This window comes from Morone saxatilis, unplaced genomic scaffold (genome assembly GCF_004916995.1).
Source record: "Morone saxatilis isolate NCDOM2014 unplaced genomic scaffold, NCSU_SB_2.0 Contig7, whole genome shotgun sequence".
Classification (NCBI taxonomy): domain Eukaryota; kingdom Metazoa; phylum Chordata; class Actinopteri; family Moronidae; genus Morone; species Morone saxatilis.
The window spans coordinates 22972419-22988832 of NW_023340246.1; the positions used below are offsets into that span (position 1 = coordinate 22972419).

The window sequence follows — 16414 nt, forward strand, 5'->3', positions numbered from 1 at the left end:
TCAGGGGAAAATGAGGGAATGGTGCACGACCATTCAAAAATATGACTGGGTTTCTAACGATACAAAGCTTAATGCAAATGGGTGAAGTGTCCCTTTAAGGTGCAGATTGGACAAAGTATATTGAAGGTGTGACAACTTCCTGTTTCATGGTGAAATGTCAAATCTTGGCACCACGCCAAAGACACACCCTTTCACCAAAACTCACAAGTCGCACAACTTTTAATAGTGATGGTGTTTACATCATACTGACCAAATTTGAAGTTGATCCGATCAATTCCTTTCATGAGTTTCATGAGTTTTGGGATATAAGGCCTCCAAAAAGGCAATTCATTGCAGAGAAAAAAACAATAATTATAACAATTCCTTGAAATACAATTGTCATCTTTTTACTTTATTACAATAAACTACAGTAAAAGAGAAACAATACATCACATAAATGGTGGTAATAAAGTTTCTTTGAGGTACAATGTTTAATGAAGATGTTTTCAGCCCAGTTTTTTGTACTGGTGATTCAACCAGGGTCGATTCATGTGCATTACAGCGCTGACAGATACGACAGATACAACAGATACTAACGGGGTAACAGATCTACAGAACTGATACTGCAGGAGGTATTGATGCCTTATATTATCCAGTTTTCTTAATCTTCTTCAATAAAATGAAATTCAAATATTTTCAGGTTCCCGTCGCAGACAGAAGGGCTCAGACTTCTCTTCATCCTCTGAGGAAGAATACGAGATGAATGCCGGGACTCTCAAAGCCAAGCGTTCCTCCCATCCCTCCGCATCCGCCCAAACACCACGCGGCCACCGGACAGCCGCCACCAGATCCAAGTCTGTTTCCCTAGAGACGGAGGAGGACGAGGACCAGAACGAGATTGACCCGTACCAGAACTGGTCCACGCACAGCGCTGAGATCGCAAAGTAAAAAAGCATTGCAGTATCCAGAATTACCTTTAATTTAAAGAGTAACCAGACTCACATCTGTCTGTTTCGTAGTGGCTGGTCTTTATTTCACGGTGGCTCCAAACCTTTTTCCCCACAGGCTCAGTCAGGACCTAGCCAAAGATCTGGCCATCCTGGCAAAGGAAATTCACGATGTTGCTGGGGACGGAGACTCGCCAAGCTCTGGCATGGCCACCACCACCTCACCCAGCTCGCTGCCCAACACGCCGGCCTCCACCATCTCTGCCAGGGAGGAGGTGGGCAATGCTGTGGACTGTCAAACACCCCCCACGCCACCACACATACCACAGCTTCTAAAACTGGGAACACACAGTGGTTTAATAACCATGGTTAGAACAGGGATTTGACCGATATGATGGTGGACGTGGACACTAGAAAAGTAACAGTGAAATTGCACAATTCTCGTTACCATATTCGATACCACTGTAAAAAATAGGTTGTCCCCGATATTAATATTGATTATCTGCTGATACCGAGTCCTGATCCAATACTTTAATATGAATGATACTTTTGAATAGCTCTGCTTTGCATTTACAAAAAATGCCTCATCCAAGCTGTTCCTTAATGTTTTTATATTTTACTAAACAACAGTACAGCTGCACATCTTCCGTTTAAGAGCAGACTAGAATATTTGTAGGCGTATATGCTGCCCGTCACGTCTGGGACAATTGTACCCCCGGTAGTGTAGAAAAACGAGTACAGACAAGTTTCCTTAGTCTGTGAAAACAGACACAGTTGGTATTATGTTGCAATGTGCAAGGGTTTAGGACTAAAATCTCTTTTCTCCTTCACAATTCCACATGTTTACTTTTTCAGTTGGGATCTGGAGAAATCTGTGTGATCCTGCAGTTTGAGCTGAGTTGCAAATCTAAAGGAAAGTTCTTCCAGTGTCCTCTTAGTTTAAACAGTAGTTTTGTCTATCATCTCTATCAATTATGACAGCCAGAGTTTAGAAACATCAGAAATGTTCCAGGAGGAACGTTCCAGGTTGCAGGATGATTGACAGGAGCTTCATCACGCTTTGGATTCTCATGATTAATTTCTCTGTTCTGCTGCACAGGGGCCATCTTATCCATACTTCTGTGGGGTTCGACCATCTCAGGTGTCTAACTCTGACTCATCACTCCTCCTGGTTCCCCTCCTCCACCATCCTGCCCCTCCAATCACTGATCCTAACACTCCCCTCTCACCAGTGTTGGATTGTTCTTAAGCACATTTGATTTTTTTGATTTTGAGATTTGTCTGATTGAGTGGTCCAGTATGAAAGGTTATTAGCAGCAGAACTACTGAGTTAGCACAACAAACACAAGCTGGAATCAGTGTGCAGGGTCAAGGTTTTGAATGCTGTTCCAAACAAGTTAACCAGTTTAAGACCCCAATCCGACCCGACCCATATCTGCCCTGATCTACTCTACCCAGAATATCCTACTGTACCTGACCCAACTCAGCTTGTCATACCCACCCAAACTCTACCCTACTTTACCTGAGCCAACCCTGCTGTATACTACTCAAACTAACTATATCCTACTATACCCAACCCAGCCTCTACTCTACCCCACTGTGCCCAACATAGTTCTATTCTGAAATACCCCACGCAACCATTCTCTATTCCAGTGTTCCTCAATGGCAATACGCATCCCCCTAGGGTTACTTTGGAGTACTGCAAGGGGTACGTGAGATTGTAATAAATAACGTAAATGTATGTTCAATAAACCACATTTTATATGTAATATTCCCATTTTCAGTGCAATCGTTAACTGTCAACTGCCATAGAACCTCACAGAAGAAGAGGAAAGCATCATGCTCTTACAGTTACAAGGTTATTGTTCAATAAATCAGACTGATGATGCAGTGCTGTATTTTAGCTCTTTACATAGGAATTATTTTGTACCAAAAAGGTTTTACTTTACATATCCCTACTTAAAGTCGGTCAGAATGCTATAGTAGTTTAATGGATCGGGTTTTGCTCACCAGCCAGTGATAAAGGAGTATTTTAAATGTCCTTGGTACAACAGTTTATTTTATCAGAACTTTAGACTCTGTCCCTGCTCTCTATCAGGTCTTTATTTTCATTCTTGTTCCTGCTTAGATTTTATTTGTGCTTGCTCAGTAGTTTTGCCATTAATAACTTTCCATTTCCCTGCACCTTTAATGAACTGATTTTACTGGTTTTGGGACAGTTCATGGAGCTGTAGCTGGTGACCAGTTGGATCCTCCTGCACTCCTGCGCCTCCCTGTTGTTGTTAACACGCTGTATCCCAGCAGTACTAAAATTCACTGCATACACCGTTGCCCTCCACCATCGCAGCTGCATGTTGACTTGGTGCATGCGTTCACAGAGCACCGCCATCACCAGCCGGCTGCTCGTTGGTTTGATGACAAATATTCAGTAGTTGGATCACCGGAGCCCGGCTCCCTCTACTCTCTTTCCAGCTGGTCCAACATATCCCTGAGGCCAGTTTAAACTACCAGAAGGTTCCTCCAGGTTCTGCTGCAGTCTCGGACCTGGACGCAAACATGAATGAGCCGGAGCCCGGTTCTAAGCAACGCCGTCCGTGGAACCGCGAAGAGGTCACTGTCTAATCCCGCTGAGGCTACGTTCACACAGCAGTTCAGTGTGTCCCAGATCTGAAGATTTAATGTGACACAAGATGGTTTCAGTCAGTGTGAACAGTTTTACTGTTTTGATCTGGACGATGTGGATGAATAATTAAGTATTAAATCTACACATATACAGCCCCCAAAATGCCCTAAATGACTTAATGGTTTAAACGATTAACTTAATTGGAAGCATTTGATATTTAATTATATGAAACAAAACTTATTTGTGTCTGATCAGTGTTTCTCTTGTTGTGTGTCAATAATACAAATATTTATCTTGAACAATTTATTTTAACTTATTGTCCAGTTAACTTCCTAACTTGGTGGGCTAATGTGGAAACCAAGAATGTTCCCAGCTAGCTATTATTAGATAGTATTTTACCAAATGTCTCTGCAGGTATTCACTATGTCACCAAGTGTCTAACACTACCTGCTTTGTAAAGATATGCCAGTGAATGGCAGGGCACTTTCTGGTGTGACTGAGCACTAAAAGTCTAGCCTGCTGCTAAAGGGAGCAAGAATGGGATCAGTAAAGTTCTTGGAAATCTGACAAGTAGTTGTTGTAATACTTTCTTCTGGACCAAAGAGGGCTAGACTAAGATCACCACATTCAGGCCCTGCCTCTAGCGAGACAAATAGGGTAGGATAAAGGGCGTATGGAAACAGTTATAGACATGCAGAGCCTGCAGTGTGAACGTATCCTAAACAAACTAAACACGACTGCAACTGCTGCAGTTAGTTTTGGTGTGCTGGGAAATCAGGTTGTAAACGTCTGTTCATGTCAGTGTTGATGTCACGTTCCAGGTTCCTACTCAGAGTTCATCTGGTTCATCTTTTCTCTCTGAATGAACTCTTTCAGGTGATTCTGGACAACCTGATGCTGAATCCAGTGTCTCAGCTGTCTCAGGCCATCCGGGAGAACACGGAGCAGCTGGCTGAAAAGATGAAGTAAGGAAGCTCTTGATGACACTCTCACTGTAGCAATAAATGTAGTTACTGCATTTACATAGACTGCAGCTCTGTGCAGTCCCTCCAGGAAGTTACATTCGCAACAGTTAACGCAGATTCAACCAATCTTTGTGAAATCTTTGCATCTTCACAAATCAATCAAAAAAATCATCTATTTTTGCAATTTTCACTTTCTCTCACAATTTCATTGCAAAAAAAAAAAATTAAACATTGCAGCATGCCTCACAGTTCTTTATAAAGGCTGCCATCAAATGAAAGGAATTTTAGACTGCAACAATCCCAAAAACAGCCCACGAAATCCTGGAGGGTCTGTCTGTGTTTTAGAGATCTTTAGACAGACTTGAATCTGAAAACTGGAGACTACCTAGATCCTGTCTGGAGAATATCAGGGCTTTATAGAAGGGTAAGGGGAGCCCAGATATGTGCATGTGGAACATTTTCACATTTTGCTGGGTTTAACATTTGATATGAAAAACAAAGCTGAGACTGCAAATTGCATCTTGTAAGTGCTAAAACTTGAGAATAAGGTCCGTTTTTTGGGGGGGTGAGTTGTGTTTGGAGTTCTGTGGAGGGGACATTTATTGGATAGATATATCAGAAGTTCTTATTGCATCATTACAGTTTCTTGAATCCATCTGCTGTGGTTTAATTTTGTGTGGGTACTAACCCTGCAGTGTGTTTGTCCGTTTTCAGGGTTCTGTTCCAGAACAAGGCAGGTGTCTGGGAGGAGATCGAGGCAAAGATCTATGCTGAGAATGAAGTCCCCATCCTAAAAACCTCCAATAAGGTTCTTCTGCAAGCTATTTAATAATTATAAATAACTCTGATGTGAGCACAGCTGGAACTTTGTGTTTCATCTTGCAGGAAATTACCTCCATTTTGAAAGAGCTGAGAAGAGTCCAGAGACAGCTTGAAGGTACGCGTAGACTCAGCTTTTATATCTGACATTATTTAATCAGGACAGATTTTCACTAAAAAATAATACAATAATACAATCTAAGACTTAATCTGAAGTAGATTTAGTTTGACCTGGTGTGATCATTAATGTCCTCTTCTTATTGCCGTAGTTATAAACACTATCGTGGAGCCTGGTGGGAGTCTCCAGACTGCTGCTGTCGCGACATCATCTCACAGTCAGGCTAGACCGTCATCAAAGGAGAAGAAATCTGCCTCCAAACCCCGTGGCGCCCCCGCGACCTCGAACGCCAATGAAAGCACCAAGAGACCACCTCGTGGACCCGATGGGGCCCACTACATGGCTTGATCAGGCCACCGTAGCACCTCTGGATAGTAACCGTGCATCCACACCGCCTGCAGCCATATTGCCCCACCTCTGTCCAATGATCAGTCCGACCCTGATGATTACTGGCTGTAGCACCCAGAGAGGCATCTTCTTTTATTCTAGATGAGCTTATAGGGAGCTGTAGCTCAACAAAGATCAGCTTTTACTGTGTAGCTGACCACTTGAATCGAGCAAGAACCCCATTATGAACACATGTTTTTCAGAGATCAGCAGGCATTTGTAAAGACGAACTTCTAGTCTGACTTTAACTCGTGAGTGCTCGTCCATCATGTCATGTTTGGGGGTACATCTTTTTCAAAGGTTTATTTTGATTGTGAATGTCTCAATGGTTCAAATGGTGGAGTCTGTCTGGAGAGTCAGAGAAATTAAGTATATGTTTGTCTTTTATTCTAAGGACAAAATTAGCTAATTTTTTGGTCCTCAGTGTCCCACAATTCATTGTGTGCCAGTGTCCCAATTCCATACTTCATACCAATATACAGTACCCTAACGTCATAGTATAGGGTTTGGTATTACTGTTTGGTATTGGCAGTAAATCATCAGCAGCGGTCGTGCAGTGTGTGTAGTAAAAAAAGTGCGAGGTTGGCAGCGGGAACTGGCAGTAACTTTGTGGTGCATCTTCTGTAAAAGAAAGAGGCACAAAAGTACTTTTATACTTGACAACCTTCAAAGGTTGAGAGAATTGGCCCCTAACAGGGGGCACAGAGACCGGGATTGGGAGTAACATTCAGCGGGTTGTTGTCTACCATTTGATTTTGACAGCCGCTGAGGGTTCTCACTGTAGAAAGCTGCCGGTGATGTGGATGCACTCAAACTGTCCAAAACAAATGTCTCATTTGTATCCAGTGATTCAGTCCGTAAGAACAAATGCATTTTGAGTGAAACAATATAACTATGTAGAACTGCTTCTACATCGCACAAGCTGAACAAAATTTATTCAAAGCTACAAAAAGCAGCAGCTGCTCGCGCCGCAGTAGTACTGTACGTGGACAATGTTCAAACGTATATTGATAAATTTGTGCTTTGATAATCTGTTGTTGTGTTGCATTTGAACAGATGATAGATTGTGTCTTTTCTGTCTGTATTTATGAGGAGAGAGTCATAGCTATTTTCCCATCAGAGGGTCCTGTGCTGCTTCAGTGTCATGGACAGGAAACACTTGTAGAAGTAAAAAGATGTAATGTTATACTTTATTGAATGTTCTGTTGCCATCTCGCTGTGATTGTGCGATAACTGTGAAACTGCTTTAGGTTCGCTGTAGTTGAATGTTGTGAGTGCTGAATGTCAGAGAGAACAAATCAGCTTAACTAAAATGAGACAGTGACATGAAACCCAAGAAACACGACACATCTGCTGTCTGACTGATAATGTCAGTTTTATTTGACATGTTGTGTTGCACTTGTGAGAACAGTTTCTGCCCCGCTCAGTCAGTCAAGACCGACACACAAAGCACACAGCTTTGGTTTTATTTTCAGAAGTTTTAGAGGCAGAAACGTAAGCAATGACATTGCCATTAGAAACTAATTCCACTTTCTGGGCAAACAGATGCATTTCATTCACTAAAGAAATTGGAGATGCTTTCTTCATTTACGAGATAAAGATTTCGTAGGATCCTATGAGATGTCATAATTATCATGAGACGTGCTGTTTTCTACTCACAAGTTGTAAAAATCCAACAATCGATCAAACAACCATCCACTGTACAGAGACGCAATGATGAACTACAACTTGAGCTCATATATTCAAACATTATCACAGCAGTTGACCTTCTGTCAGTATGTTTACTTCCTAAAACCTGACTTATATCAACAGGGGAAGAAGCCACTACAACTTTATTACCTAAATTTGAGAAAACAACTTACTATCTTTATCCAGAGCTTTCAGCTGTATGTCACAGATTTCACAGTGACCGTCTTTCATCAGACAGCATCTCGTCATACCTGAACACACCTGAACCATCTCCATGACAACGAGGCAATGAGTATGAGTGTGAGATGTGGTTGCAGGTTCTGGAAAAAGCTCATAAATGGACAGATTATTTAGTTCCAGTCAGTAATGAACTTCCTCGCTCGTTAGCTATTGTTTAGACCTTCTTGTAAAGACCTTCAGCCTCCTTAATAAACAGGCTTTTAAATACATAATTACATTCCCATTACAAGTTAGAAAAGTGCTTTATAAAAAAAGTATTTACAGTTTTACCTTGTGGGAACTACCTGCTCAGTAAAGGGCGGGAAAAAAATATGTGTGTGTGTGTGTGTGTGTGTGTGTGTTTGTTTGTTTGTTTGTTTGTTTAACTTCATTCATGTGTTCACGCAGCCGGGGCGTTAGTGTGGAGAGCGCTGTACAGGTGTAAGTAAGAGTGTTAGCTGTCTTTTTTCATTGTCACATTTCAAATGGATGTCAGTTACAGGTCCAGGATGTGGTTAGCCTAGCTTAGCACAAAGACTGGACGCAGAGGGAAACTGATCATCAAGAGAAGAAATCCCGAAAAGTCTGTCTGATTAACAAGTCAGTCCATCCCGGAAGTTACGATTGCACTGATAAACACGCGTTCAACCAATCCCTGTGAATGCTGCGACACCTTGCAATTTTGTCCAATCACAACAACCTTTCTGCAGATTTGTCCAATTATCGCAGTCAGTTGTGCAAAACATTGATCTATACATAACACATGTTGAGGAGGCAATATTTTCTAAAAGTAGAGTGGACTGTGTTTTTACTGCAGTTGCTATTTCTCTGGATAAAAGATACGTCAGTTTCAGAAGGTTAGCTAGCAGGTAGTTCAGTTGTTATACTGAAAAGCAACATAACTTTAACTTGTTAAGCTTATCTCTCTGCCTGTGAAGCCAACTTTAGCTTAGAAGCTTAATTGTTGGTCAGATATTAAAAAAAATGTCAATTATGTAAATATAAATGTAAAAATGTCTGTAGAAAAATTGCATTCATGTATAGAAAATCACAATAATTCACTTACTGCGCCTAGAGGTTGTTGGTCAATATCTCCAGTGCTAACTGCTAAACACAATGTTTGTAAATCGGACAGATATGAAGCTTCTGGAAGGTGGAATTTTTCACTTTCGATGGAGCTAGGTTAGCAGTTTCCCCCTGCTTCTAGCCTTTGTGCTAAGCTAGGCTAACCACATCCTGGACACCCAGAGACGAAACTGAACATGTGACTCTGGAGAAGACAAGATGATTTCACCAAACTGTTGCTGTAAAGTGTTTGGCTGGAGAGACAGGATATTTTAGACTTTTATTTTGTAAAGTGCATGTTTCCTGTAGCTTGAGGCAGGTGAGAGTTTGAGGCTAGTTCACCAAATGTGCACTTTTTCATTTGACAAACACCTCATGAAAACAGCTTTTTCATGCTACGCAGCCATTGAGAATGTATTGATTGGTCACCTGCCCACAACACAGACCTGATTGGCCGTTGCTGTGATGATGTAACTGCTGCTGCTACAGGTGATTGGTCATTTGGGCTACTTGCATTTGTGTTTTTCTTTCGTTACAGTGCATGCAACTGTGAAGCAGACAAGCTGTAGAAACATGCTGAATAGACGAAGCAAACCAAACTGTTCATATTTCTGCTGTATGTTTCCTGTTTGAAACCTTTTTTATGCATTGATCATACGAAGGTCTGCAGCCGATCAATCTGCAGTCCGCTGTGTTTCTAACGGAGTATAACCCTCCTGATTTATTCATTAAGTTCCAATGATCTTCAGATATCTGGACTCTCATGTGTTCACCATCAACAGGATTTCTTTACATCACCATGTCATTTGTAATAAACTGATTTCATGCACTCTGATGTTAATATCTCTTTCTACAGCGGTCACATTTCAACTCTTATTTTCTTTTAAATCTGCGCTCCTAAACTCCTGAAACTTTTATTTATTTATAATTTTCTCTTTATTTGAAAAAGCAAAACATTACAAGTACAGTTTCATACAATTTACTACAACATTACATCTTTTTTCTTTACCCATTTCCATTTGTATGTTGGTGTTAGCAAACAACTGGGGAGCTTACTCACTGGTTATCTTAATGACACACGCATTATATACACAAAAAAGGTGAAAGCTGGGGATAAATTGACACTTTGGTGAATAGGCTTGCACTATAGAAATAAGTAACATAAATGGCGGTTACATACTCCGTCCATTTAGTCCAGATCTGATAAAACTTTTCTGTTTGCACTTTAAGAGAAAATGACAGTTTTACACTATCAATCCATTCCTCAATGGTGGGTGGTTCTGCTTTTAACCATTTTTTGTTATTGTTTTTTTGCTTGCAGTCAGTAATATACAAAGTCATTTTTTATCGTTAGTTTTCCAATTTATAAAATTAATATCAGCCAGATATACAGTTTCCCACTGGAAAGGGATCTTGGTGCCAAATATATTATTTATGTGTATGTATCTCTTTCCAGTAAGCGTGTATGACCTTACTATTCCAGAAAATGTGGAATTGATTGGCTTCTGTAGAACCACAGAGTCTCCAACAGGCATCCCCTATACCCTGATGTTGTTTTTGTGTTGATGTGACAAAAAATCTCACAACATTTTTCCAACCAAACTCTTGTCACGGCTGGCATATTTTCTCCCAACTTTCCATAGGAATCGTTACATTTGCTTCTTTTTCCCACTTTTTCTTTATGTATTCTGTGTTCTGTCGTTTGGACTGTTGGATGCCATTATATAGTCTGGATATTACTTTGGTGCAAGTTCTTGTCTCAAAGAATGATAAGAACATCTGCAGGAATTCGGGTCCACTTTTCACAGCAGCCTCTTTCAGGTTCTGGTTAAAATAATGCCTAACCATGTTTTTTCTGTAGATTTCAAACTTCTGAAATGCCCCCTTGAGGGTAAATGAATAATAAGTAGTTAACCCTTTAGAGGACCAGGTCTTAAATCTACCATCGCTTTTATTGGGAGCAAAATCTGAGTCATAGGCACACCACCTCAGGAGTTTGGATGAATCGCCCAGTCTGCAGAGTTTGGCTGTTTCCTGCCAGGAATTCAAAAGAACAGCAAGCATAGGATACTCTGAGACCATCAGTTCACCCTGTAGTTTATTATCTAACAATAGGGCTGTTATTGGAATATCTTCTACCATTGTGCCTTCTATGTCTTTCCATCCTGCCGAGTATGTTGGTGAGCAAAGACAAGCCAATGGTCTCAGCTGAGCTGCATAGTAGTATTCCTGAAGACAAGGAAGGCCCATTCCTCCCTTTTCTTAGTTGCAAGGTTTTATATTTTACTCTGGCCCTTTTCCCTTTCCCATATGTATCTTGATATTGACCTGTCCCAAATTAAAAATTGTTTTGGTGGCATATCAACAGGCAGGCATTGAAAAAGATAAAGTAATCGTGGAACGATATTCATCCTAACTTACTCAATCCTGGAACTCAAACTCAGGAAAGGGATAACGTTCCATCTTTGCATGTCTGCTTTTATTCTTGTATTTAGAGGTCCATAATTGAGATCAAATATCTTGGAAAGATTTTTAGGCAGTGTTACTCCCAGATATTTGATGCATTCTGCATCCCAGTTCCATTTGTAAAGGGTCTTTATCTCTATTGGAGGGTCATAATTAAGGGCTAGTACCTGGGTTTTGTTAATGTTGATTTTATAGCCCGAAAGTAGGCCGAATTCATTTAGCATGTTCATTAATTTTGGGAGTGTGTGTGTAGGCCATGTTAGAGTTATCAATATATCGTCTGCAAATAGAGCCAATTTCTGACCTCTCCCGTATCCATTGGCTTAGGGGTTCTGTGTATTGTAAGTGTATTGATTACGTCTATTTCTTTTTTCATATTTATATCTTAAGTTTAGTGCTATCTTTAAAGGTTTTTGAGTGTTCTTTTTTGAAGTTTCATCAGTTCTTCCTCTAACTTTTTGAGTTTTTGCTGTCGAATTTTCTTTTCATAGGATGAATTTGCTATTATTTTGCCTCTGATTACTGCTTTTAATGCATCCCAGAGTATAGATGGCCTCACTTCCTCATTGTCGTTATGCTCCAAGTATGATTTCATTTCACTTTTCAGGGTTTCTTTAAAAACTGGATTATTAAGAATATTTGAGTTTAACCTCCAAGATGTAGACCTAATTTTATTATAAATGGAGTGTAATGAAGATTGGACTATGGTCCGAAATAGTGCTGGGACCATTTTTCCAATCTATAGAGGTCTTTTTTAAATGTAAAGAAGTAGTCAATCCGAGCAAAGGTTTTTTACTGATTTTTTTGGCCTCAGTTTTTCCATTTGAGGAGTCCATTTTTGGGTTTAAACGAATATTAAAATCTCCGCCACAAATTAGGATCCCTTGAGTTTTTGATGTCATTGTTGAACATATGTATTTATAGAAGGACCAGTCACTACAAGGAGGAACATATATGTTAAGGAGGCTCAACAATTTACTGTCTAATTTGCCTATGATCATAACAAATCTGCCTTCTTTATCTTTATATTCACATAAATGTTCATAGTTTACAGTTCTGGATATCAAAATCGCCACTCCTCTCCGCCTCCCTGATTCATAAATATTATAACTTGGTCATCCAATATGACTTCCAATGTAGGGGTCTATTTTTCCTTGACCCTGGCCGTCCTCCAAAAAGAGGCTCCTAAGGGGAAGAAAAAACCTCCTGCAGCGCTCGGAGGGGCCCTCAACGATGACGGCGGCACAGTGGTGCCCAACATGAAATGATTGTAGCCTCTCCTGGACAGGTCTATGGTTGCATCCTTTATTGAATCGTAACTTTTGGTTTCGTCCTTATATCTCACCCGAAGCCTGGCAGTGAAGAGAGTCTGGAATTGGACTTGATTTTCTCTTAGGACTTTCCGGATCTTAGCATATTCTCGTTGTTTTTTGAGGATTAAAGTGGGGTAGTCATGGTCGAGGTTTATTCGGTAATTTTGCCAGGTGAACCCCTTTCTCTGCCATGTCTTGCGGAGCGTCTTTCAGTCTGCAAGTCGGGCTCATCCTTGGGCAATTCAAGGTCGTCTCGAAGGAGTTTTTCCACAAATGACACCATAGTTGGTGAGTCTTTTTCAACTTCCTCTGGCACCCCATAAATCCTCACGTTCTCACATCTCGAGCACTCTCCATGTCCATTAGCTTATCCTCCAGCTTCACGTGTAGCTTTAGCATCTCTGTCATGATTTCTTCCATGTTTTGTTTGTTTATTTTCCCTTGGTACTCGTTAGCATTAGCCATTTGGTGTTGCAGTTCAGTCTTCTCACCAACCTCTGTTTTGTAGTACTTTTTCTTAGTTTTCATGGGAGTATTTCAATAACTACTCAGGTTCCATAGGGAGCTCTTTACCTATGCAGCCATCTTGACGGTGTTCCGACCGGAAGTCCTAAACTTCCGATTTAAAGCTGATTTAGAGCAAACATTTGGCTGTTTTAACAGAAGTATTTTGTTTTCTGTGGTTTGTCTTGGTGTGTCTAATGTGACTAAAATAAAATAATCAAATGACAAAATTTGTTTTAAACTAAAACACATTTTAGACTAAAACCAAATCAGGAGCCAGAATGAACACTGGCAGTGTGAAGAGCCAACAGTTCACACTTTATTAAACAGGAACCACAGGTGGTCAACAGTCATTTTAAATTAAAAGCTCACAGTAGGTCGCTATGCTATGGCAGTATAGAAATATCCAAAACATTATAAAAAACTACCAGAGTTTTCTTTATTAAATTAAATAATTAAACTAAAACATATTTCAGTCATTTAATACTACATACTGATCGATGGACAGATGGACATACTGATCGATGGACAGGTGGACATATTGATCAATACACTGATGGTTATACTGATCGATGGACAGATGGGCATACTGATCAATGGACATACTGATCGATGGACAGATGGACATACTGATCGATAGACATACTGATCAATACACTGATGGATATACTGATCAATGGACAGATGGACATACTGACCGATGGACATACTGACCGATGGACATACTGATCGATGGACATACTGATCGATGGACAGATGGACATACTGATCGATACACTGATGGATATACTGATCAATGGACATACTGATCGATGGACATACTGGACAGACGATGGAGCGACTCTTTGATGCTGTGGAGACGTCTCAGGTGTCCCTCTTAGGTGTCCCTCTGGTCTCTGTCCTCCTGCTGGAAGCCTCTCTTCATGGTGCGGCTGATGTACAGGAACAAGGTCTACAACAAAGTCCAGGACACATGGGGGGCAGCCCCCAGACCAAAAGTCTCAAAAAAGAGTGTGTTTGTCAAATTTAATATGGTAATTATTAATAATAACTAATAGTAATAATAAATTTAGTCGGACAAACTACTTTAAAGCCCTTTGTCTAGATCCAGTTTGGTTTGTCTGTTCTGGGCTACTGCTAGAAACCCATGTGGTTCAACATGGCGGACCCCGCCGAAGAAGGACCCGCTAAACGTCTCATTCTAAGATAACAAAAGCTGATTAAACACTAATGTAACCATGAATGTTATATTAATGTGACACACTGGAGACTAGAACACTACCACAGGGTCAGTGTTAGAACCCTTTCAAACTATAGTACACAAGCTCCCTCTAGTGGTAACAGAGAAATCTCTCTATTAAAATTCTACTATTTGGAATGAAAATACTATGCAATGTAATTCAATTGTCTTTGTCAAAAGTTTTGCATTTGCTGCAATATTTAGTTTCAGCCTGCTCGTAGTCACATTCATGAATCATACATCCATGATCAGTACGGAGCTGTACTGTAAGATAGTGAGCGGAGGTCATATGAATGGTTCAGAAACACTGCAGTCGTGGCTTCAAACTGGAACTATCGGGAAGTGAAATGTGGACCAGGAGGACCTGCTTTCCACCAAATTAGCTCTGGTTCTTGAACCGGTTCTGTTGAGGATTCAGCAACACTCAACAATAAATAATCTTTTTTTAAAGCTGCCTCCTGTGTGAACTGTGTTGAGTATTAAAATGGCGGCAGTGGGAGAGGTATTCTCTGATAGGGGATGGCAACAGAAAGCTTAACATCCTCCCTCTCATTTAGAACAATAATAAATACAAACTCATGTCTCTAAATGCCTTAAAGTGTAACTCAAGGCTCAAAGTGCATTTGTTGGGGACTATTTTCAGTGGCGGATTAATCCACATTGTAACGTGTTTTTTGTCCCTTTAAAGGTACAGTAAGAAGAGAAGAAGACCTGGTGTACAGTGTTTTACTACAGGGTTTGATGCAGAATAGATCCAGCAGGGGGCAGCATAAGTCTAAACAACAGTGTCTGAAGAGAGGAGCTGTGCAGGTAAACCAGGTAATAGACAGGACCCTGGTTTTATCCATCATACCCCTCTGCTACTTTCTCCAGCTTATACGTTTATATATAAAACTATATATATAAAACATATATATAAAACTATAAAACATATATATATATATATAAAACAAAACAAACAGCCAACAGCCATCAAACAGCCAACAAGGCAGATCTGTTTACCTTCCAGGCCTCCTCCATATCTGAGCTCCAGCGCTCCTTCAGGACCGGCTGCACGGCTCGGATAAACTCCGCCCCTACAAACTGGACAGACAGAGTTGTTACCCTCCCTCCTGAATCAAACACACCTACAGGACTTTAGCAGCACTGTCTGACAGACACTGAGAGGGTTGGTTTGTTTTGGACACCAGTGTTGGTTGTGGTCAGAGGTGTAACCACACCCAGCAGTGATGTCACAGTCACTGTCTGTCACTGCCTCCTGTTGCCGTTGGTTACACACTGACTTTGTAGTATTTTGGCGGGGCGTTGTAGTGGTGGTGCTTCCTGCCCAGATCCAGGATCAGCTGGTCCAGACGTTCGTCCTGGTCAATCCTGGCAACCGTCTTCTCAATGAAAGACATGATCCTGCAGAGACCAGAACTGCATCACAGACTGCAGTGAACCAGCTAGGACAGCAGAGGGTGATGCTGCACTGCTCTGAATATATATATTATTTAAATACATACATATAAATACTGTACAGTATATAATGCACTATATATACTGTACTGTAGATATTTATACTTTATATATACAATATATATACGTAGACTGCAGCATTTTATACTATACAGTAATATATTTTATCTGTAATATATAAATATAGATACTGTGCTGTATATATTTTTATATATACTGCTTTAGTACCTGAGTCCGTGGGCTCTCAGCTCTCTGCTGGTCCTCAGAGTCTCCAGATCGTCAACTTCTCTAAACATGAAGAAGACGTCTTTACACTCTGGGTGGGTCTCAAACAGCCTGGAAGGAGGAGAAAGAGATCTGTTAACCTTCACAGTAGCTGTATTGGAAACTACCTATTAGACAGTACCAACTAACACAGTACGCAGCACGTACGCAGTACACAGTATGCAGTACACAGTACGCAGTACGCAGTACACAGTACACACCACTCATGTGTACCATCCACTGCGCTCTACAACCGTGGATCTCAACCTGAACAGATCTCAGAGATATCAGCCCAGTTCCCGCAGCAATAACAGAACCTATCTCTGTGTGTTATTGTGCAGATAGATAGATAGATAGA

The 16414-nt window shown here is 40.7% G+C and overlaps 2 protein-coding genes across 2 annotated transcripts in view; one reads left to right on the plus strand and one right to left on the minus strand.

The window, feature by feature from the left end:
- The window catches only part of si:ch73-212j7.1 (centrosomal protein of 170 kDa protein B), a gene marked incomplete at its 5' end in the record, with an annotated part of 20242 nt that extends 10611 nt beyond the window's left edge, over positions 1 to 9631 (plus strand). Inside the window, 6 exon segments of the mRNA XM_035679211.1 lie at positions 680 to 923; positions 1045 to 1201; positions 4426 to 4514; positions 5229 to 5322; positions 5400 to 5451; positions 5603 to 9631. Coding sequence (XP_035535104.1) covers positions 680 to 923; positions 1045 to 1201; positions 4426 to 4514; positions 5229 to 5322; positions 5400 to 5451; positions 5603 to 5799 — 833 coding nt within the window. The 3' untranslated portion in view covers positions 5800 to 9631.
- A 4340-nt stretch (positions 9632 to 13971) lies between these two features.
- Positions 13972 to 16414, minus strand: part of LOC118340431 (neuroglobin-like) — a 3004-nt gene continuing 561 nt past the window's right edge. The window contains exons 2-5 of the mRNA XM_035678395.1: positions 16021 to 16128; positions 15618 to 15738; positions 15337 to 15417; positions 13972 to 14046 (exon numbers count right to left, since the gene is read on the minus strand). Of these exons, the coding sequence (XP_035534288.1) occupies positions 13972 to 14046; positions 15337 to 15417; positions 15618 to 15738; positions 16021 to 16128 (385 nt within the window). The remainder of the gene's footprint in view (positions 14047 to 15336; positions 15418 to 15617; positions 15739 to 16020; positions 16129 to 16414) is intronic.